Source organism: Caretta caretta, chromosome 1, assembly GCF_965140235.1.
Source record: "Caretta caretta isolate rCarCar2 chromosome 1, rCarCar1.hap1, whole genome shotgun sequence".
Taxonomy (NCBI): domain Eukaryota; kingdom Metazoa; phylum Chordata; order Testudines; family Cheloniidae; genus Caretta; species Caretta caretta.
The window spans coordinates 32577958-32600649 of record NC_134206.1 but is presented as its reverse complement, the minus strand read 5'-3'; the positions used below and the strand labels follow the sequence as shown (position 1 = coordinate 32600649).

General features: G+C 42.2%; 1 protein-coding gene across 6 annotated transcripts in view; it reads right to left on the bottom strand.

Moving 5' to 3' along the window:
• Nucleotides 1–4550: 4550 nt before the first annotated feature.
• The window catches only part of ARHGAP42 (Rho GTPase activating protein 42), a 295871-nt gene continuing 277729 nt past the window's right edge, over nucleotides 4551–22692 (bottom strand). For all 6 annotated transcript variants that reach the window (XM_048843624.2, XM_048843617.2, XM_075126907.1 and 3 more), the window contains 2 exons: nucleotides 10872–10951; nucleotides 4551–10668 (listed from right to left, as the gene is read on the bottom strand). In XM_048843624.2, the coding sequence (XP_048699581.2) occupies nucleotides 10580–10668; nucleotides 10872–10951 (169 nt within the window). In that variant the 3' untranslated portion in view covers nucleotides 4551–10579. The remainder of the gene's footprint in view (nucleotides 10669–10871; nucleotides 10952–22692) is intronic.

Here is a 22692-nt window from a genome sequence, read left to right as displayed (position 1 = left end):
TCATCATGGAAAACTGTATCCTCATTAAACTTTGCAAGTTATAAGCAACTGAAAACAGAATCTTATGATGGGAAATGTTGGGCATTCTTAATAATAGATGGTGCTGCCAGCCCCACCTATAATAGCTTGTAAAAAGCCCCTTGGAGACTTACTAAGTACACACATCAATTTTGTCCAGGTTTCCTAGGACAGGAATAGGATTTTCCTTTGTATGCTCATCTGGGAAGTAGTTCTTCATGAGGGTTACCTTCACAGAGGCAAGTGAGAAAGGCTTAATGTATGTTGCTGGAGCTGGACTCAAACAAAACCCCAGATCCAAATATAATGACCCTTCTGTTGGGGTCAACTTTGAGGACTGAATCCAGACCCTCTGGAGCTAAAAGCATGACTTAAAGGACCAGCTGCATTAGCCCAAAGGCAACAGCAGACGTATAAACCTTTATGCAACATGTAGCTGATAGAGGAGGACTAAGAAACATACTGCGTTGGTATGGGTTATGCAAACAGCCCTGATCACTGTGGGGAATGAAAACCAAGAGCATTAAGGTCCAAACTCGGAAAGCTGGCTATACTTGTCTGGATGTAAATGCTGGTATTTCCAGCCACACTGGCTTTGCAGCTAACTAGACCAAAAGGTGGAGACATCAAGACTTGCTGCTGACAACACTTGTGCTAGGTTAGGAGCATTTTTGGGTGCAAACATCTCTTTAGAAGAATTATTGGTGCCTGATCCAGGAGTGTTAATACATTCCTTAGCATAGATGGACCTCCGGCTCCCCCATCTGTTAAATGGGGATAGTACTTCCGCTCATGGGGGTTTGGGTGGGTTAGTTCACTGAGGTTTTTCAGATCCCTGACTCTAATAAAGCAAACTAATATAATCACTATCATCCTTGGAATATGCTGATTAAATGGAATCGATAAGTTCCAGGAGACTGTGTCATTTCCATTGAAACTTTAGCCAGAAACCAGGCAAGCAGGGAGAGAGCAACATACCTGGTTTCCCATCAGTTCTCTTGCCCACCTCCCTGGCTCCTCAGCAGCTGTGCAGCTTGGCTCCTGGAGTTCCCTGGCTTCACAGGAGACTGCCTGGTGGGCTGCTGTGGAACCTGGGCTCCCAGGCTCCTTGCTGGGCAAGTGACCATGCAGCCTGGTAGCTGGCATAGAAATTTTTCAAAAATTTCCCATTGCAGTTCTTGCAGAACAAGATTATTTTTTTAAATGTCCCTGCTGTGCAAAACTTCACACTGCCAACTTTTTGTTCCCATTCAGAGCAAATTTTTTCTTCAGAAATACAAAATTTTCCAAGGGAGAGAAATTCTGGTTTCTGGACAGCTCTAATTGTCATTTTATCACTGAAAATGGGATGTGCCGCCACCAATTGCCAAAGAGAGTCATAGGCGCTGACTCCATGGGTGCTCCAGGGCTGGAGTATCCATGGGGGGGAAATGGTGGGTGCAGCCCTGCCGATCAGCACCTCCCCTTCCCCTGCAGTGCCTCCTGCCCGCCGCAGATCAGCTGTTCCGCAGTGTGCAAGAGGTGCTGGAGAGGAGGGTGCGGAGCAAGGGCGCGCTTGGGGGAGGGGGAAGAATGGGTCCGGAAGAGGCGGGGTGGGGGCAGGAAGAGGTGGGGCAGAGGCACCCCCAGGCACAGCAGAAAGTTGGTGCCTCTGAAGAGAGTAATTCATGGCTATTATGTAGCAGAGCAGAAGCCTGTCAAACGTACACAACAAATGCATTTGACTTGATTTCTTGGACTAGTCTTCTGATTTATGACAGTGTTTTTCAGATGCAAATATAAATATGTATGTTCAGCCAACCAATCTCTTCTGTTCTTTAATTCTGTCAAACAAAAGGTACTGAAGGTTAAATAAAAAAGCCAGTAGCATTTCCCTGTAGCAAATAAGACAGACTAACTCCTTGTAAAGTCTTGTAAACAAAGGCTGAAGATTTATGTAAGCTGTGCTCTGCTGATTCCTACATTCCTGCTGCAGTGGGTGTGCATTTATTTCACTTTGTGATTTACCCCTTGAAGTTCATGTTTAGTTTGGCATGCAGAAAAAAGTTATGGGATCTGCCTTTACTGTATGCTGGGTCCACACTATGTGAAAGGACTGAAGGATTGTGTAAGAATCTCATTTTGGTTAGAAAGGGGCTCTAAGAGCATGTCTACACTGTAATTAAAAACTTGTGACTGGCCCATGCCAGCGGACTTGGGTTTGTGGGGTTCAGGCTGTGGGGCTGTTTAATTGCTGGGTAGACTTCTGGGCTCAGGCTGGAGCCCAGGCTGTAGGACCCTGTGAGATGGGAAGGTCCCAGAGAGTCCTGCCTGAGCCTGGAGCACTACACTTCAATAAAACAGCCCCATAGGCGAGCCCCGCGAGCCTGAGTCAGCTGGAAAAGGGTAGCCACAGCGGTGAAGTGTAGACATAGCCTAATAGTCTATCCTCTGGCAGGATTGGTCTTACTGCAAATCATCCTTCACTGACAGGGATCTAGTCTAACCTGCAGTATCTCAAATGATTACAACTTTTTTGCCAACATATTATCATTCTATTGACCATCTCTTCTTAACCTATTTCTCTGCACAGAGCTTTGATCTATTACATCTTTGTCTTCTACTGCTGAGAATTGTATCATTTCCTCATGCAGTTTTGTAACATCTCAATCATCTGTACTCTAGACTCACCATGTCCAATTCTCAGATCTTATCTAAACTTTGCACTATTTTTGTTGCTCTCCTCTGAACTCTTTGTGACCAAATGAGATCTACATTGGACACTGCCTTTTTGTGAGATCCTAGTAACACGGTAGACTCATACATTATGTTATATCATCTGCTCTAACCACCAGCTCCTGCTCTGTGGTAATATTGTCTAGACAATATCCCTCGTGAGCACGCCAACAGCCCTGACAAAGGTTTTTGGAGAATCTCCTTGCAACACATATTTGCGATGTACTTCATGATATACAATCACTTGCTTAATTTACTTCCCACTTCTCATTGTGGGAGAATCCTTCATTGCTGGGATTTGAAGAGGGACCTGATAGGAGCAACTCCACTATTTTTCATTTTAAATATCTGTTTTGGTACTTTATCAAAGTGTCTTTTCACAGAGATAAGACATTGGAGCCCAATTTTCCTCTCAATTACACTGGCATAAATCAGGAGTAACTCTGCTGAGATCAATACTGGAGGTTCATCAGAGCACAGATTCTCTCCGCTCTACTTCCTCCAACCTCAACTCAGTCCCTATTTCTATTGTTTTTCTTCCACCTACATTCACTCTTCCCTGCTAATGCCTCTCCATTGTTGGGCAGGCAAGGGAAAGGGTGTTAATTTAGGGGCTGATACCACCATCAATTCACACTCCAAATTCCCACTGACCTTAGTCAGTGCAAAGATGGCATCAAGGCCAAATATCCTTGTGGAAATTTTGAGGCATCTGAGCCCCCAAGTGGTTACAGCACCTCACTCATCTATAGGAACTTCAGCTGGTACCATGTCACCAAACACCTACCTGTCTATAACTATGAGAGACACTAAGATTTTGTTAAAAGAAAAGGAGTACTTGTGGCACCTTAAAGACTAACCAATTGAGCATAAGCTTTCGTGAGCTACAGCTCACTTCATCGGATGCATACTGTGGAAAGTATAGAAGATCTTTTTATACACACAAAGCATGAAAAAATGGGTGTTTACCACTACAAAAGGTTTTCTCTCCCCCCACCCCACTCTCCTGCTGGTAATAGCTTATCTAAAGTGATCACTCTCCTTACAATGTGTATGATAATCAAGTTGGGCCATTTCCAGCACAAATCCAGGTTTTCTCACCCCCCCACACACAAACCCACTCTCCTGCTGGTAATAGCTTACCTAAAGTGATCACTCTCCTTAAGGAGAGTGATCACTTTAGGTAAGCTATTACCAGCAGGAGAGTGGGGTGGGGGAGAGAAAACCTTTTGTAGTGGTAAACACCCATTTTTTCATGCTTTGTGTGTATAAAAAGATCTTCTATACTTTCCATAGTATGCATCCGATGAAGTGAGCTGTAGCTCACGAAAGCTTATGCTCAAATAAATTGGTTAGTCTCTAAGGTGCCACAAGTATTCCTTTTCTTTTTGCGAATACAGACTAACACGGCTGTTACTCTGAAACCTAAGGTTTTCTTGACATTATTATTTGTTATGTGCCAATGATGTGCTTCTCTGTTATGTGAAGTGCCATTTTCTCATGTTCACTTCAGTCACATCTTACAGATTTCCCAGTTAAAAGATTCTATGATCAAGAAGTTATTTGCTGAACTATGAATGTAGCATTTTTATATATGTCTATTGCTTAACAGTTTGAACATGTTTGTAAGTCACCATCTACATCAAATGGCTACATAAATAATATTTATGCAGCATTCAGTCATTGTGGTATCTAGGCAAAAGCAACAAAATAGCACTCCAAAATAAAAAATAAATGGGATGAATAGGAATAATAAATGGAATAAAATAATGGGCTGAATGGGAATCCAAATGTAAAAATAATGAAGAGAAAACACGTGTGTAGATAGACTTTTTATTTTTAAAAATATTTCTTAAATTCATGAAATACAGTGTAAAGTACAGCACAGGTACTGTAGCAAGTCAGCTTATGAATAACATGCCAGTTATTTACATGTATATATGTACAGAGTGCAGATAATTACTGAAACCCCACTACAAAACAAACAGAAAGTTCTATATGATAATTTACTAGTAGTAACTTTTAAAATATATTTTACTTTCTCATGTTATTGATTGCATATAAATTCCTGACATTAAAATACAGTATAATATCTAAGACTTCTATAAACTCTAGTACCGGCAAAATAATCATAAATATCATTCAGAATTGAAATCACAAATGTATGATCTGCCTAAACACCTTTATATTTGCTGCAATCCAAACTCTCAGAGCATTCTGGGAGCACTCTGAAATCCTGACCGCCAGCGCCAGAAGATTAACGCTGATTCCCAACACAAGCTTTGCAAGAAGCTCAGGTACAGAAGGACTTTCAAATAATGTATCCAAGGAGGAAAGCATCATTTAAAACAACAAAGTCAAATAGCCTATGGAATGCTGCCACATAAAGGTGAACAAATACTATGTTATTACCTTCAGTGGCTGGATGGCAAAATCAAAGCAACAGCTGCTTGGATACAGAGGACCCAAACCTATTTTGATTACCCTGGTTAATAGCTTGGTCAACACTCTCAGTTTTGCATTGGCAATGCCTGAAAGGGTATTACAGCAAAGTCACCAAGGCTGTGCGATCTGCAGGAAAATGACAATGCAGTGTGTTTAATCCCTGGTGGGTGGGGTGATTTATGGGGGATCCTTTACTAGAGAAAAACTCTAAAGATAATATTGGGAGATATTACACCTTCCACTTTTTGGCAGAACACCTACTGATTTCAATGGACACTTCCTTTTAAATACAGAGGTGCAGATCCTCAGCTGATGTAAATTGTCAGAGCTCCATCTTTGATGTCATTGAACTATGACAATTTACGCCAGCTGAGGAGTTGCCTTATGACTGTATAACACTGTCCTTGGTTAGAAGAGTCATCTTTTTGTCACCTATCCAAGAAGTGCATGAATTGGTGGTCTAACACAGGAAACATTCAGATTAATGTACTTTTTTTGATCTCACTATTTATTCTGATGCAATATTAGTAAATAGAAAATAAAACAGGACCCAGTGCACAAGTATACAAATTATTGCTGTGTTATAATGCTTTTTTGCTGTTGTAATTACTCTGTTCTGCATGGCTTAAATTTTACTGTCACCCCTGCTAAGGTTCTTTCCTAAAGGAAAAAAAAAAACAAACAATTCCAATTACAGACAATGAATAGAGAGTATCAAGTGGAAATGTATAAAGGAATGTATAAAAAGTTCCTTATTACTGTCAGGAATTAGCTCGGGTGAGCAATTCTGTGCATCATTTCCTCCAGAAATAATTCAACAATGCACTTGTAGGTTAGTTATATTATCATAAATAGCACTTGGGAGAATGGAAACATTTCTCAGGACACAACTATAGTTTAATTTAAAAGCCATCTCACATAGTATTCAAAACTCCAAAATGTGGCAAGAATATTTTAACACTGAACTTGTAGAAATGATACTGAAAAATCATTTTTCGTTCTGATCAACATTATTAAAAAACCTTGGATATAAAATACTAACATACTGTACATATTTATCATACACTATAACAAGCTTTCAGCTGATTAATTTGAATCAGTATGTTAGATTGCAATAAGTACCAAATGACTTAACAATTAAAACACACAGTTAATTAAATAAACTGTATACACTGACATATGCTTTTCACAGGACATTAACATCAATCAGAATATGTTACCAAATGTGAAGCTTACAACTTTGCAAACAGTGGTTGCCTTGACAAGATTGCTACATCTTTACTGGCAGGGTAATACAGAAGATTTACCACAAGCTTCTTGTGCTTGCAGAGTGAATCCAGGGCTGTTCTTACACAATAATACAGGGACATAATCAATCAAATTTTTAATTAACTAATTTCCTGACAGAACAGCCTTCAAATACTGTCTTTAAAAAATTCATTGAAACAAAAAATAAAAAGGAAAAAAAATAATAAAAATAATTAAAAAACCCATGCCCTATAACACCTTAAGGGGTTTTCTGCTCCTCTATTTCAGGAAGGAGTGGGAGCACCACTACCAAACAAGCTCAGGCCCAACGCTCTCCTCCATTCCTGTCTCTCTAGACACACTGCTTCCTCATGTCTCTTCAGTTCCAGTTTTGCTCCTGTTGCTACTGGTGAACACCGTCTTACAAAGCTTGGGATTGGGTGTGCACCATCAACACAAGAGAGAAACTGATCACACATAAAGTGCTCACTTAATGCACCACGTAAGAGAGAGAGAGGAATAAAAAACCAAACAAATATCTTTCATCTCGTTCCGTTAAAGTATTGGTAGGGGTTACTCGTAAGAAACCACACGAATTTTCAAATGGCAATGTGAATTTAAAGGTGGCTGTGTTCCTTGAAAATGATATGAAGGATGCGGAGTGGCTGATTCACAGATTTCTACGTACCCCATGTCTATTCACTATACACTACTGAGGAAGAAAAGGAGAAGGCTCACATAGTACATAGGCTTAAGGGGGGAAAAAAGATCGTCCTCTCTCCCCCTAAAAGTTCCATGACTGATAACTCACTCCAAAGGGCTGTAAGGAATCATTCATCTCCACGGGATTTAAGAGGAGATGCACAAAAAGGGCCAGATTGTGATTGCCCTGATGGGGAAATCAGGGTGGGGGAAAGACAGCTCAAACAAGAATTTTGACCCAGCCCATTGCGCCCCTGTACAGAGGCCAGACAGCGTGTCTGGGGGCGCTACTCCATGCTGGGGTCACTGGTTGTCCTAGTCTCCTGAGCAGGGCTCTACCTCCCTCTCCACTAACAACCCCCAGGAGGACACACAGCACCTCTCCCTGGAATGGTGAGAAGGCGCAACCCCCTTGTTATCCCACCACCTTAGGACGAAGCCGTCAAGCACCGCCAAAGCGTAGGCAGCCAACAGTGTGTTACACAGCATGGGATAAGAGAAGTTGACATTTCAGAGGTTAATTACACAGGGAGGTGTTGCTCTGACTCAGGGGAAGTGCCCACTGAAGTCAACATGAATTTTGCCTGACTTAAGAGCTGCAAGCTTTGACCTGCTGAGGAGCCTCCTTCCTACTTTACCTCAGTGCTGAATACAGACACGTCAGCAGGATATTTGCCTCTACTGTCCAAGAGGTCCAGATTTGGAATTATCCTTCACAACGACCTACCGAGGAAACACTCTTCATGACACGAGGTGTCACCTGCTGATAGCGACCTGGGCGAGAATGCAACTCTTGATAGCAGAGCAGCATGAAGAGCCCAAACTATTGTGGTCACTGAATTACTGTAGTCATCGATCCCATGGTCTGATCTCCAGTGCCTAGTACCCCTACTAGCCTGCTTGAAGCTGGTGAGAAGCCGCCGTCTGTGTCATGCAAAGGATTCCAAGAGTCCTCCCGCACCCCGTTGAGCTCCATTTGGTGCTCTCAGTGCAGAGATGGCTCTTGCCACCAGCCTGAATTTCAACAATAAAATTACTGTCAAGAAATGACTCACTGTGAGCAACACTCGCTGCATTGTCCAGGAGGCAGGTTCAGAAGCTGTTAGAGATACACTACTTTTGAAAGACTGCATATGTTCGCTATAGAGAGCCTACTAAGACCACCAGAGAAAGTGCTGGAAAATTTGGCAATGTTTAATAGCTTGGTAAAGTTTTCAGCCCTGGGAAAAGCTCCTATTTAACCCCTTAGAAAGCAGCACCCACTATTTTGGTAAACAAGGGGTTAATACACTTAATAGAGCTGGTAGAAAAAACGCTGAGAAAAATGTTTTGTTGGTTGTCAAAATCAAAATGTTGCATGGAGATGGTTTCATTTCAACGAAGGTCTGAGGAAGCCCTGCCTGGTGAGCTGCTGTGAAGCCTGCGCTTCCAAGGGCTGTGGATCCAGGACAGCCCGCCAGGTGTACTGTCTCAGAGTTGGGGACCCCTGGGCTTCCAGGGTCTGCAGCTCCAGGACAGGCCACCAGGCAGAGTGCCCTGGGGCCGGGGTGCCATGCCAATTTGCAGAAAACTTCAAAATGTGGGGGTTTCATTCTGAATCGGAACAAAAACAAATTTAGAAATATCTAAATTTTCGGCACAATGGAATTACTTTGCCCTGCCCACCTGTAATATTTAATACTGTTACTGGAGAAAGAGCTAACAAGCAGGAGAGTCTGTATGAGAGGCAATTCTTCCTGTAGCACGAACAGCAATGAGCTCAGCTGCTAATGTGTTAATGTGGCACTGAAATGATTTTGCTTTGAATAGTACATGCTGACTGGCCAGGCAATTTTCCTGGAGCAGTTCAATAAAGAGCTATTCCCTGATTGAGCCACTTGCTTAAGCATATGTGTGATTCTGTTGACATCAGTGTAGGGTTTTGAGGCCACGGAGCATTGACTCCCAGAATGGATTCACCAAGTTAGCAGCTCTGTCGATTAACTAATTGGGGATGTCCAAATTCAAGGGGAGTTTTGCCAATGAGGCCTTCAGTGGCAAATGGACTCTATGGTAGTTGTTTCAGCAAGCAGAGTGTCTGCCTTGGACATATGCTTACTGCTTACTCTCTTTCTTTTCTGATTTCTGTTCTTTGTTCTCTTTGTAAAGGGTTTTTATTCTGTGATAAAGTGCCAGTTCCCTCACTGTTTATTACAGCCTTTTTTTAATACAAGTCATTGTATTTTGATGGGAAAACACACACAAAATTTAATGTCAGCCGTTACAAAATGACTGCCTTTTTTTGTTCCAGCTAGAGTAATTAAGGGTTATTTGTAAATATCTGTACCAAGCAGTTTTATCATGTTTTGGAATTGTTGTCAAATAATTCAGTGAAATTCTGAGGAAACTGTATTTCAAACTTAACAAAATAATCAAAGTTTATCTAATGTCAGATACTTTTTAAAAGGAGCCTTTAGAAATCATAGCTTATAAAACTAGACACTTGATAGGTCATTTGTCTTGTATGCGGTGGGTGTCTTAATGGCATTGTGGGACTCTGCTGTTTTATTTCAGGTTTTAGATTTATTTTCATTCTTTGTTGCTAACCTCACACATTTCCCCATCATTTTAGTTTCAGTATTTTTGTTTGTTTGGTATGGTTGTGTTTTTGAGACAAGCTGAGAATGTCTTAGGGAAGATGGATGCTAGAAATATAATTTATTATTAATATTAATTATATTGATAAAACAAACTGATGAAAGCAAGAAGGAAATAAAATAGATCTGTACAATATTTGAATGAAATGTTGATTTTAAAAAGATCACATTCTGAAAGAGCACTTACTGCTTAATCAGTGTACAATCTAATTTGGTTATCAGTTATATAAATTACATACATTACTGCATCTGCATATTGTGATCTCGCTGCATAACAAGAGATTCAAAACTCTGCTCTTATGGCAGATTAACTTCTTTCATGAAATGACTGGGACCAGTCTCAGAATCAAATTTTCTAATGCAGAAGACAGATCATAGAAATATATCTTGCTATATGAACAAATATATAATTTTTTACATGTAAAACAATATAATAGTAAGAATTGGCAGAGTGCATTGCCTGTGAATTTCACACTGGTCGAGCAATATCTCAGGTCCGACATGTTCTGCAGCTAATTTTCTGATTTTATTGCTCAAATGTTCCTTATCCATAAAAGAAGTATGCAACATGCTTATGTTACAAACAATGGAAGTTATTTAAACAGAGTACCATCTGCAGTACAAAAAACTGTTAACTATTTCATTATATCCTGTTCCATTTATAGGGAGCTACCTAATTTGCCCTTGCAGAATTTGAAGAAAATCTACCACTCTCTGCTAACGGGCTGATCCCCACATCTGTGTCAGATAAAATCATAGAGCTTATTATTTGTTACCATGGATACCATGAAGATACTGCTGTCCACTAAAGATTACTAGAGGAAGACAACATAATTCTCTGGAACTAGTCCTGTTTTGCCTTCATAAGTTGCTTTTAACCAGCCTGGTTCCACTGATGGGTACACTGTACAAAAATATATATATACATAAAATATATATTAAAATTTGTTATAGTTAATAAAAAGATCAACATCATTATAAAAGATCAACATCAGATTGATGGAGACATAAAAACTAAATTTGAAGTGAAAATCTCTTGGCTTATCTCACAGATGCAGTTATGTTTAAAATATTGTGTGTAAAGGAAGACTATCTAATACATCTTACCATTTGAAAATATCGCCCCCTGTGGGAAGGAGAGCTCATGACTGTGCTCAGCTTTGCAGGAATACATGGCTTTGGCTTGTCTGAAAGATCAAAATATAAGTTTGTTACAAACAAGAAAAGGGGGAAAAATGAATTTAAAAATCTGAGAAGCAGAGTAATCTGATGAACACTCAGCTGGGAATCAGGGACTCCTGACAGAGTTCTAGAGGAAATTCAGGAACCTATCTAGACTAACTCCAGGTCTGCACATGCTTTTCTGTAAGGCCTTGGGCAAGTCATGTAACTTCTTTGTACCTCATTTTCCCCAGCTCTAAGTAGAGATATCAAAATTTATGGGCTTCACCCACCACACTGAGGTGAGGTGAGGATAAATTTGTTTAAGATGTCATGTGTTAAGTAAAAGTACTGCAGTGTGTGATGCAATTGGAGATTATCGGTAGCACTTTCTTCCCAATCAGAATGTTAACTCAATGATCTAATATACCACCTGCGGTAGATTTTAATTGTTCAGCATATTATTTTGTGTGGGCTACATAACTCCCCACAACTTTCCTCCCATGAAATGAAAGTAGTGAACTCAAACTGTTATATTAAGGTGGACACAATTTACACGTTAAGGACCTCTCTGCTCCACCCTGTGTGCCAATGCTGCTGTGAAGGCTGATGTAGAAGGATGGTTCAGCCATTCCCCTGCCTCCTCCACACCCACTTTTGGAGCTCCATGCACCCCTGTAGGAATTAGTAAGGAATGAACCCTCCCCCTAAAGGGGTTCCAGAGAGTGTTTAATGGACGGGTGGTGGTTGCTGAAGTTGTGGTGGAAATCTGAGTTTAAGTCGTCTGTCCAGAGGATGAAAATATCATCAATGTATCTCTGATATATCATTGGCTTCATGATGAATTTGTCCACAAATTCTTCTTCAAGGTGGTCCATGAAGAGGTTGGCATATTGCAGAGTTATCCTACTACCCAGGGCTGTTCCCTTGGTTTGGACAAACTGTTTGTTGTTGAATGTAAAATTGTTATGGGTGAGGATGAAATGGTTGAATTTGGCAATGAGTTTGGGTTGGATACCTGAGGACTGTCCATGTCTTATAAATATACGAGACAGGAAGCTATGCTGTCATTGTAAGGGACATTGGTGTATAGGGAAGTGACATCCATGGTAGCGAGGCTGGTGTTCGAAGGGAGGTTGCTAAGGCAGTGGAGTTTCTGGAGGGAGTCAGTTGTGTCTTGGAGGAAGCTGGCTCTTTGTGTGGCGAGTGGTTTGAGGATGGTTTCTATGAGTCCTGATATTCCTTCATGGCACTCTTACTCTCTGGAACACTCCCACGCTAGCATCAACTTCCTGGACATGACAATCAGCTTCAGTAATGGAACCCCACAGACAACCATATATAAGAAACCTACAGATCGGTACACCTACCTTCATAGATCCAGTAACCACCCAAAACACACCAAGAAATCTATTATTTACAGCCAGGCACTCAGACACTACAAAATATGCTCAGAGGAGAAAGTCCAGGATATACACCTTAACACACTCAAACTGTTTTCACCAAACAAGGACACTCCACCAGAGAAGTAGACTGCACCATGAAATGGGACATCCAAATACTCCAGGAGAACCTGCTTCAATACAGGTTTCAGAGTAACAGCCGTGTTAGTCTGTATTCGCAAAAAGAAAAGGAGTACTTGAGGCACCTTAGAGACTAACCAATTTGACCTTTTGTAGTGATAATCATGCTCCCCCCCAACCCCCACTCTCCTGCTGGTAATAGCTCACCTTTCCTGATCACTCTTGTTACAGTCTGTATGGTAACACCCATTGTTTCATGTTCTCTGTGTATATAAAATCTCCCCACTGTATATTCCACCGTATGCATCCGATGAAGTGAGCTGTAGCTCACGAAAGCTTATGCTCAAATAAATTTGTTAATCTCTAAGGTGCCACAAGTGCTCCTTTTCTTTTTGCGGATAAAGACTAACACGGCTGTTACTCTGAAACTTTTACCAAAGCAATCACCCTATATCTGACATATCCATCCTCATTCTCAAAGAAAACCCACCCAACACTCTCAAAAGACAAGGCTGGGAGTTTAAATTCATAACTCTGCTACACACTAAAAACCACGGACTGAACAGAGACACTGGATTTATGTCTTATTACAACAATCTGTAGCCTACTAACCCCCTTCTTTTTGTCCTAGGACTGCAGAGAGGTTAATGGGCCTCTCCATCTCGAATGTCCCTTAGAATATGTGCTAACTACTTATGCTAAACAATCCATTCCATCCTGCATTTAGCTATGAGGCTCGGGGTACCTTTCATAGACCTGAAGAAGAGCTCGGTGTGGCTTGAAAGCTTGTCTCTCGCACAAATAGAAGTTGATCCAATAGAAGATATTGCCTCACCCACCTTGTCTCTCTAATAAACTCCAGTCAGCACAGACCTAGATTTTCACAAAGCTCATACTTCAGTTTTTTGGGTGTCCTCTTCAAGGCACCTTAAAGAGGCCTGATTTTCAGCACTTTTTGGTAATCAGGCCCTTTTAAGGGGTCTCAGGTTTGACACCCAATAGCACTAGACACTTTTGAAAACCTTGATCATAGCCCCTTTTGTGTGGTGGTGGTGGTGGTAAGGAGGACAGCACACCACTCCAGATATCTCTGCCTCTCATTTCTAGCAGGGAAGAGAAACCCTGAACTCACTCTCAAGAAAAATAGATTGTGCCTCCCTGTTGATGCTATTATTTGAATTCTAGTAGCAGTTAGTGGAGCCAACTTTGATTGGTGCTTCCAATGTTGTAGGCACTGTACAAACACATAGTGAGAGATCGTAAGCTCTTCAGGGCAGGGACTATCTAAACAGACAAGACAAACAAGCAAGCGTTGTTACCCGCTCTTACAGCTGGAGAACTGATGCAAAGAGAGAACTGATGCAAAGAGAGATCTGATAGCTTGTCTAAGATCACACAGGAAGTCCGGGACCTGTTTGGGACTGAACTCTTATATACAGAGTCCCAGTGTGGTGCCCTAACCACAAGCCCTCCTCTTTAATTTGATAAGATAAAGAGCTCTATAAACATTTATGATAAGTATTCTGACATGTTCATAGTTCTCCCACAAAATATCTATTTCCCATATCACTAAACCATAAAACTATACATAATACAAACATGAGACAAAAAAACAACAGATAATCCAAGGTATCCTGTACTGAATTTAGTAAACCACAGAGATGATTATAAACACATGGATAATATACAATACCCTCAGTATTCGGTCAGGTTGTAAACCATTACAGTCAGGCTGTGTTCTAAACCAAGATTAAGAGTTCAAATGCTACAGTGATAAGGGGAAGCTAAGAACAGAGAGAGAAGAAATGGTAATGTTTGTGGATTGTGTGTGTGGAGAACTCAGCTATTTAGCTTTCCTAGGGTCAGAATATGTTGATTTTTATTGTAGCATTCAAATGAGATAAGTGGAATAAAAACAATTCTTTCTTTCTCTGGCACTTTCTTATGTTTAGTGAAATATACCAATTTCAGCTGAATGGAGGGATGTTTATCTCCAAAAAAGAAATAAATTTGAGAAAAAGAAGGGTCTTGGTCTCGCATTCTCCAATTAAGAGAAAGTTTGTAGAGACCTGAGTGTCAAGTCATTGCACCTATAAAATGAGTGAATGAAATGCAGTGATTAATTGACTGCAAAGTCTTATAAATGCACTCAAGTATGAGCAAGTTTGCTTGAATTAACAGTTTCTTCAAGTGATCTTCTTATTACCTTAATTTGTTACTATTGTTCTTGACGTATAATTATAGCCCACTGATGCCATGTACAAATAAAACAGTGTGTGTGTAATAGCACAGTGATAGACATAATCTAGGAATATATTCCCATTAATTTTCAGGCTCCTGATTATTCCCTCGATCTCCATCACATTTTGTGATTATTAAGATATAATTTTCCTATGATGGTATTGTCCAGCCACAAGTGTTATCAAGCTTTCACGGCTCAAGGCAATCTTATTGTGTGCAACTACGCAGATGGACATTCTCTCTTGTGGTGCTAATGCGTTCTTTCAACCAGTGCTGCCAGTCGAAGAGGGTGTGAAAATAGCACTATCATCTATAGTGAGGCTCTTAAAATGACTAACATTATTTTGAAGAGAGTTACTCATGCCGTTCAGTGCATAGAAGAGTTAGATAATGGCACCTACCTCTCCTAAGAGCTCACTTTCCTTAACTTGAGTTGAACAGGTTACCTAGCAGAGAATACATTTGTCTTCCCCTCATAGGGTGGCAGGCCCCAGTAAATAAAGTAGGTCAGCTCCCCTGTGCCAGAGCAGGTACTTCCATTTAGCCAATGAAGAGGGAAAGGCAGGAGCTGGGAGATATCAAGGATCAATGAGAGAGCCAGTGACAGAAAGTCCCAGTGAGTCATTGCAGGCTGGTTCAGTCAGGAAGGGCAGGTGGGCACTGGCAAAGACCAGGGGACTGCAGTGGTCCTGGAGGGAAGCAGAAGGTGGTTCCTGGGGAAAGGCTGAAGGCAAGGGAGCAGCTAGAGGGGTTTGCTGGCTGGCATCTGCAAGACAAAGAACCAGGGCCAGAGGTCTGAAGGCACGAGGAGTAGCAGCAGAGGGAGCTGCCTCCTGGCTCTAAGTTGGAGAACTGTAGTCAAGGGCTGGAGAGGACTGAAGGAAGGAGAGCAGCGGAGGAGCTTAACTTCTGACATCTCCAAGGCCGGTGGATTGTACCCAGAGACAACATGAAAGGGCCAGGGGAGTGAGGGATGCTCCGCTGGCAAGGATGCTCCCACACGAAAGGCTGTGGGGGTTCCCAGTGGGAAGAGCGGAAATCTGTCCTGGTACAAGAACAGGAGAGGGCTGATAGAGTCCAGGCATCGTTGAAGGTGTGTGTGGTATACAGGGCACCCAGGGATGAGGTATCTTGACTGCTTGTGCTGGTGTGAGAAATGGACTATGTTTGGGACTTTCGCTATGGATTATGTTTTTGTAATAAATCAGGAAGGGCAGTATTGAAACAAGAAAGCCTGAATAGAATTAGTGGGTCACCTGAGAGGAGAAACAAACAAGTGTGCCTGTCATGCCATGACCTGCCACAGGAGGGCACTCCAGGCAGGGGCTGCCCTACGACACTCCCCATTTTGAGGCCTACTTTTACATTTTTTCTGAATCCCTAATGATGAGTTTATGATTGTTGGCATCAGAACATTTGGGTGATTATCTAAATCTCAGCAGATCATCAAATTATTATTGATTATTGCATGGTGCCAAAGCCCCCGCCCCTCCAAGCTCCTCATCAAAAGCAAGCTCCCCACAGACCAGGAGTCTTCATCTGCCAAGGAAACCTGCATAACATCTTCAAAAAACAAGCCTGTGAGCTTAAATTCATAACTTTGGCTGACACTAAAAAACATGGACTCAACAGAGACACTGGGCTTATTACAACAATCTATAACCCACTAACAACCCCTTCCCCCCACACACACCCAAGCTGCCTTTCCCCCCTTCCTTTAACTACTTATGCGAAACAATTTGTCCCACCTTGTAATTCTCTATGACATTCTGAGTAAAAGACCTGAAGGAGAGCTCTGTGTGACTTGAAAGCTTGTCTCTTTCACCAACAGAAGTTGGTCGTATAAAATATATTACTTCACCCACCTTGTCTCTCTAGGCACTTTATAGGCAGCCTGAAATGTTAGATTCCTGCTCTAAAGAATGTAGTCTAGATAGACAATGTACACGTGAAAGAAAGGAATGGGATGCAATTGTTAGTGCCAGAGATTTTGTTTGGATTCTTTCAAAGTGTTATCCTTTGTATAGGACTGTCAGATAACTGATTAGGTAATGCTTCTTTGCAAGGATTCACAGGACATGGATTTACAGGGCTTGAGGTACAGTCTAAGGAGGAACTTGAAGGAGAACAGAGTGTGGCGGTACCCTGGATTCCAGGTGTATAAGTACATGTGAAATAAGGCACAGAAGCAACAGGACGACGACGACTGCAGGGATATGTTTAATTACATAGCAAGAAGGAGATGCAAAAGGGAACATAGGTCCTCCCCCCTTCCCTAGCCATGGTACGAACAAGTCACATTGATTCAAATCCTGAGCCTGTTCCCCTGGGACCTTGCTGCTAGCCCAGATGAAATCATGATCACTGCACCCTCTCTCTCATTCTTTGAGCTGTTCCTTCTCATGCAATTCTGATCGCCTCTATGCCATGATGTTCACTCCGGTCAGTAGCTTCTCATTTATCTGAGCCCCCAAGAGTTCTGTGTGCCCCTAATGGAAAGCTAGAGAACAGGAAACCTCACATTTCTCAGACTGTAATCTCTTCGGGGAAGGGACTATTTCTCTGTGTATTTTTGTACAACATCTATCACAATGGGGCCTCAATCCCCATTGGGGCTGCTGGGCAATACAGCAATATATGCATAAAGGAATAATAACTATGCTGCTTCTCTGTCATGGGTATTATACATCAGTGACAGGGATTAGATCCAGTGTGGAGCAAAGGGATATACCATGGCCTGGTAGCTGGGTGCTCCACCCGATTGATAGCCTATCCTTAAAGCTAGGTTTGAGGGAAAGGGAAAAGTAGTGAGAGTGAGGATGGCGAGGCAAAAATGGAGCTGGGACTGGAATGAGGGAGACAGTTATCAAAATCTGAGTAAAGATCTGGGAATGGGCATATATTCTGCTCTAACCTTTTCTGCCTACCAAGATGCACTAACTTAGAACACTCATTTTGTTCCTTTCGGAATAAAGAGATCTAAACAAACTGATACCACTGTGGATAGAGTGAACGGATAGCAAGTGTGAAAAATCGGGACACTTTTTTTCCCCCCCAGGGTGGGGAGTATAATTGCATATATAAAACAATGCCCCTAATATCGGGACGGTACCAATAATATTGGGATATCTAGTCACCCTAACTATGGAAGACACACATTCATGTACAGCTGAAAACAGGTTTAAGATAAAGGAAGCAAGCAACAGAGGGGTGTTCATGGTAGGCGTACATTATAGCTGACTAAGCTAGGATGAAGAGGTGAAAATGCTGTATCTAGGAAGGGTATTAAGCATGTCACATCACAAGAGTGATAGTAAAGGAGACAATCTGCAGATACCTGCTGGAAAATGAAAGTCGATGGGACTTGTGCTCCTAAATCACGTAGGTGCTTTTGAAAATGTCACCCATTGTGTAGATGACCATGTTTTGTTCCAGGCGGTAGAATGTACAAATCGCAATGTAGCTATTTAGAGACTGGATCCTGGATCGGGAAAAAGTAGTTGAAAAGCTGGAAGTAAGGGACACTGGTGATTCCAGGGATTAATAATGGAACAGAGGCTTTCCTCTAGGCTGCTGGTTCTACTTCAGCAGGACCAAAAGCTGTTACTATCTGATGATTGCTTGGTGGCTTCCGTGAAATGAGTTCTCAGAAATTTTCCAACTCCTTCCTCATGGACTCAATGGACACAGAGACTGATCCACTCTTAATCAGCCCCAGTGCAGGGATGACACCCTTGGGGGACTGGTGTGTGGGAAGCCTGTGGCGCTCTGCAGCCTGCTCTGTAGAGTGCATGCTTTATTCTCTTGGGCTACCAAAATCTGATGCTACACACGAACACTACATTCAACAACATTTCATTTTTCACATCCAAAATTGCTTCTGGTTTTTTGTCTGTTTTTGCACTTTGTAACAATGGTGAGGAAATGGAAAGAACCCTTGCTTTAGGTCCTGATCTTGGAAGCTGATCCATGTGAGAAGACTTCTGACTTGAGAAGACTTCTGACATGTGAGAAGACTTCTGACCACTGACTTGCCTGGGAATTGGGGTCTGTTTGTACAGAGCAGCTTGCAGGACTAAAGCCTTGTGGTGGAACATATTTGGCCAAGTTTTACTTGGCAGACACAAATGTTAGAAACTGAATTACACACTGTATTGCAGCTTCATTTATAACAGAATGCACAGTGCCACTTTAATACTGCAACATTTACATGCATGAGCTAACAGCATGGGCTTCTGTACTAACTTACAGAAGGACATCAGATCTCAAAGCTCAGATACCAAGCAACAGACACCCCAGAAACACCTCATATGGATGAATGGATGAAGGCGGGGGTAACATTGTAACATCAGAATTTACCATACTTTTACTTCTGGAATTTCCTGCATAAGTGTGTCTGTGTTTCCCCCCTTCTCTGTTAAAATGATCCATATATTTGTATTTTTATGAATGCACATGCCCGTTCTAGTAGGCTATTATGGAGAGATCAAGAAAATTAACTTGTGGGGTGAGACCATGATTTCAATGGTGCAAAGAGATAGAAGAATGCTTTAAGGGCTCAGTTTGGCCCTCATGTGCATAACATGCATGCAGGTTTAAGCAAGAACTGGCTCTGACTGCTCCCTTGTTGCAGAGGCTGGTCTGACTCAAACAGCCCTGTAATAACAGCTGAACCACCTTTTCTCTCTTCCTTCCTCATTCTATCTGCGGACCTCTCATTCTCCTTGTTATTGTCACTATTCTGCTTTCTTATGAAGACTAGACAGAGGAGCTATTAAGCCTGTCAAGCCTTTCCTCCTTAGCCATCTATCATCTGCCCTCCACCCCCGTTATGAAGCAGAACAGCTACGTTCTTCTTTGTCAGATTCTTGCTTCTTATGTGGTTTATATACAAGAATGGAAGCTGAGCAGGAGGGAGGAAGGGGAGAACGCACAGTGGGAAGGAGGAGGAGCGGAGTATGGTGGAGGTAGAGTGTCAGAGAACTGCAGAGCAGGGCTCTATCGAGGCTCCCTCAGCTTGTGTGCCACACAAAACAAGCACCTGTGCCCCACTCAACTCAGCCATGCTGCTGCCTCCTCCCTCCCTCCCTCATGTAATATCATAAGGTCCTGGCAACTCAAACTGATCAGCTTTCTCTTCAGTTGGATCCTGCCACCTGCTGGGTGGCAGGCAGCTGTCAGACTTGGACTGTAAATTACTAAGCATTTTGGTGCCTGCCTGCTTGTCAGTCTCACATCAGCACCTACGGTTCCATGGATTATTGTTATTGGATGTTGTAGTCTATTGCTCGGAGGTCCCATTAGGCTCAGGATCTTGTTGTTCTAAGTGCTACACGAAAAGGTGGCCGTGATCCCGATCTCATAAATTAGAAGGCTGGAAGGAACCACTGTGATCATCCAGTCTAACCTCCTGTATAATACAGGCCATAGAAGTTTCTTGAGTTAATTCATGTTTGAACTAGAGCATTTTTTCTTAAAATCAGGGAATGGATCACAGGGCATGGATCACTTGATGATAACCTGTTCTGTTGATTCCCTCTGGGGAACCTAGCATTGGCCACTGTCAGAAGACAGGATACTGGGCTAGATGGACTTTTGGTCTGACACAGTATGGCTGTTCTTATGTAATTCAATACTGAGTTTAAAATTGCCAGTGATGGAAAATCCATGAGAACCTTTGGTAAGTTGTTCCAATAATTAATTACCCTCACTGTTAAAAATGTGAACCTTATTTCCAGTCTGAATTCATCTAGCTTCAACTTCCAGCTGTTGCATTGTGATATATCTTTGTCTGCAAGACTGAAGAGTCCACTATCAAATTTTTGTTTCTCATGTTCCTCATTTTGTTAGTTATAAACTGTCATCAAGTCACCCTTTAACCTTTTCTTTCAGCTAAATGGATTGAGCTCTTGGAGTCTCACTACCTCAAAGTGCTTACAGTCAAAGAGAAGGTACACAGGAAGGGAGGGGGGAAGAAAATATACACAGTTTTTATATACATTTGATTTTTTTAATGGTCTTAGGTTTGCAATTATGTAAATACGTGCTGCTCAGTCTTGACACCAAGCCTTGGCTGATTTATTATAAGATCATGGCAGAAAGGACCATGAGTAAGGCTACGATTCTGTTATGGAGGTCATAGATTCTGGGACCATTGTGACTTACCTCTTCTGGGGCAGGGCTGGAGCAATGGTCAGCCCCAGGGCTCCTGGAGCAACAGCCGCCAGAACAGCTGACCGGTGGCTAGCCCTGGAACTGCCACAGCATCAGTCCCTGTCCTGCCAGAACAGCGGCTGGGGTTGGGTCAGCCCACCTGGGACTGGAGAAGCAGCAGTCAGCTCCTGCCACAGGAGCAGGTGCTAGCCCCCGAGGCGCTTTCTCTCCCCCACCACCCTCAGGTGTTTTTGGTAAAAGCCAGGGACGGGTCTCTGGCTTCCATGAATTTTTGGTTATTGCCTGCAACCTGTCCATGACTTTTACTAAAAATAACCATGACAAAATCTTAACCTTAGCCCTGAGCGATCTTCTGACGGTGCTTGAGCACACTCTCCTGATGCTGGATCTGGAACTGCTTATTTGCCTTTAATCTAGCCCTTTGTTTGGGAAATGTATGGAAGCCCACAATGAAATGTGACAGAAAGAAAAATAAAGCAGAATGGAAGGAAGAAGAGGTTGGACAACATAGAGATGGCTCCACTTCCTAGAGGAACGACCATCCAAGGAATGGATGTCTGCTCTACTATAATTAAAGTGACAAGACGAAAACAAATCCCACTGATTGTGTAAACAACTAAAGGGCCTGTGTGATGATCACATATTTCCCCAAATGGAAACTGAAGCAAGGAAGGTGTGGTGGCAAGAATAGTAACAAGCTTGATTATTTTTATCCAAAGCTAAACTTTGGAAAGGGCAGTTTCACTAAGAGGCAGCCTACTGTCCTCGGCTTCCGTACAGGTACTGTCACAGCAGATGGAGAAAATCAATGGTCTAACTGGTTTCAGAGTAGCAGCCGTGTTAGTCTGTATTTGCAAAAAGAAAAGGAGGACTTGTGGCACCTTAGAGACTAACAAATTTATTTGAGCATGAGCTTTCGTGAGCTACTGCTCACTTCATCGGATGCATTCAGTGGAAAATACAGTGGGGAGATTTATATACACAGAGAACATGAAATAGTGGGTGTTACCATACACACTGTAAGGAGAGTGATCACTTAAGATGAGCTAATACCAGCAGGAGAGCGGGGTGGGAGGGAGAAAACCTTTTCTAGTGATAATCAAGGTGGGCCATTTCCAGCAGTTCACAAGAACGTCTGAGGAATGGGGGGGGGGGGATAGTTTTACTTTGTGAAATGACCCATCCACTCCCAGTCTCTATTCAAGCCTAAGTTAATTGTATCCAGTTTGCAAATTCATTCCAATTCAGCAGTCTCTCCTTGGAGTCTGTTTTTGAAGTTTTTTTGTTGAAGAATTGTCACTTTTAGGTCTGTAATCGAGTGACCAGAGAGACTGAAGTGTTCTCCAACTGGTTTGTGAATGTTATAATTCTTGATGTCTGATTCGTGTCCATTTATTCTTTTAAGTAGAGACTGTCCAGTCTGACCAATGTACATGGCAGAGGGGCATTGCAGGCGCATGATGGCATATATCACATTGGTGGATGTGCAGGTGAACGAGCCTCTGATAGTGTGGCTGATGTGATTAGATCCTATGATGGTGTCTCCTGAATAGATATGTGGACACAATAGGCAATGGGCTTTGTTGCTAGGATAGGTTCCTGGGTTAGTGGTAATGTTGTGGGTGGTGTGGTTGCTGGTGAGTACTTGCTTCAGGTTGGGGGGCTGCCTGTAAGCAAGGACTGGCTTGTCTCCCAAGATCTGTGAGAGTGATGGGTCGTCCTTCAGGATAGGTGCTAGATCCTTGATGATGCGTTGGAGAGGTTTTAGTTGGGGGCTGAAGGTGATGGCTAGTGGCGTTCTATTATTTTCTTTGTTGGGCCTGTCCTGT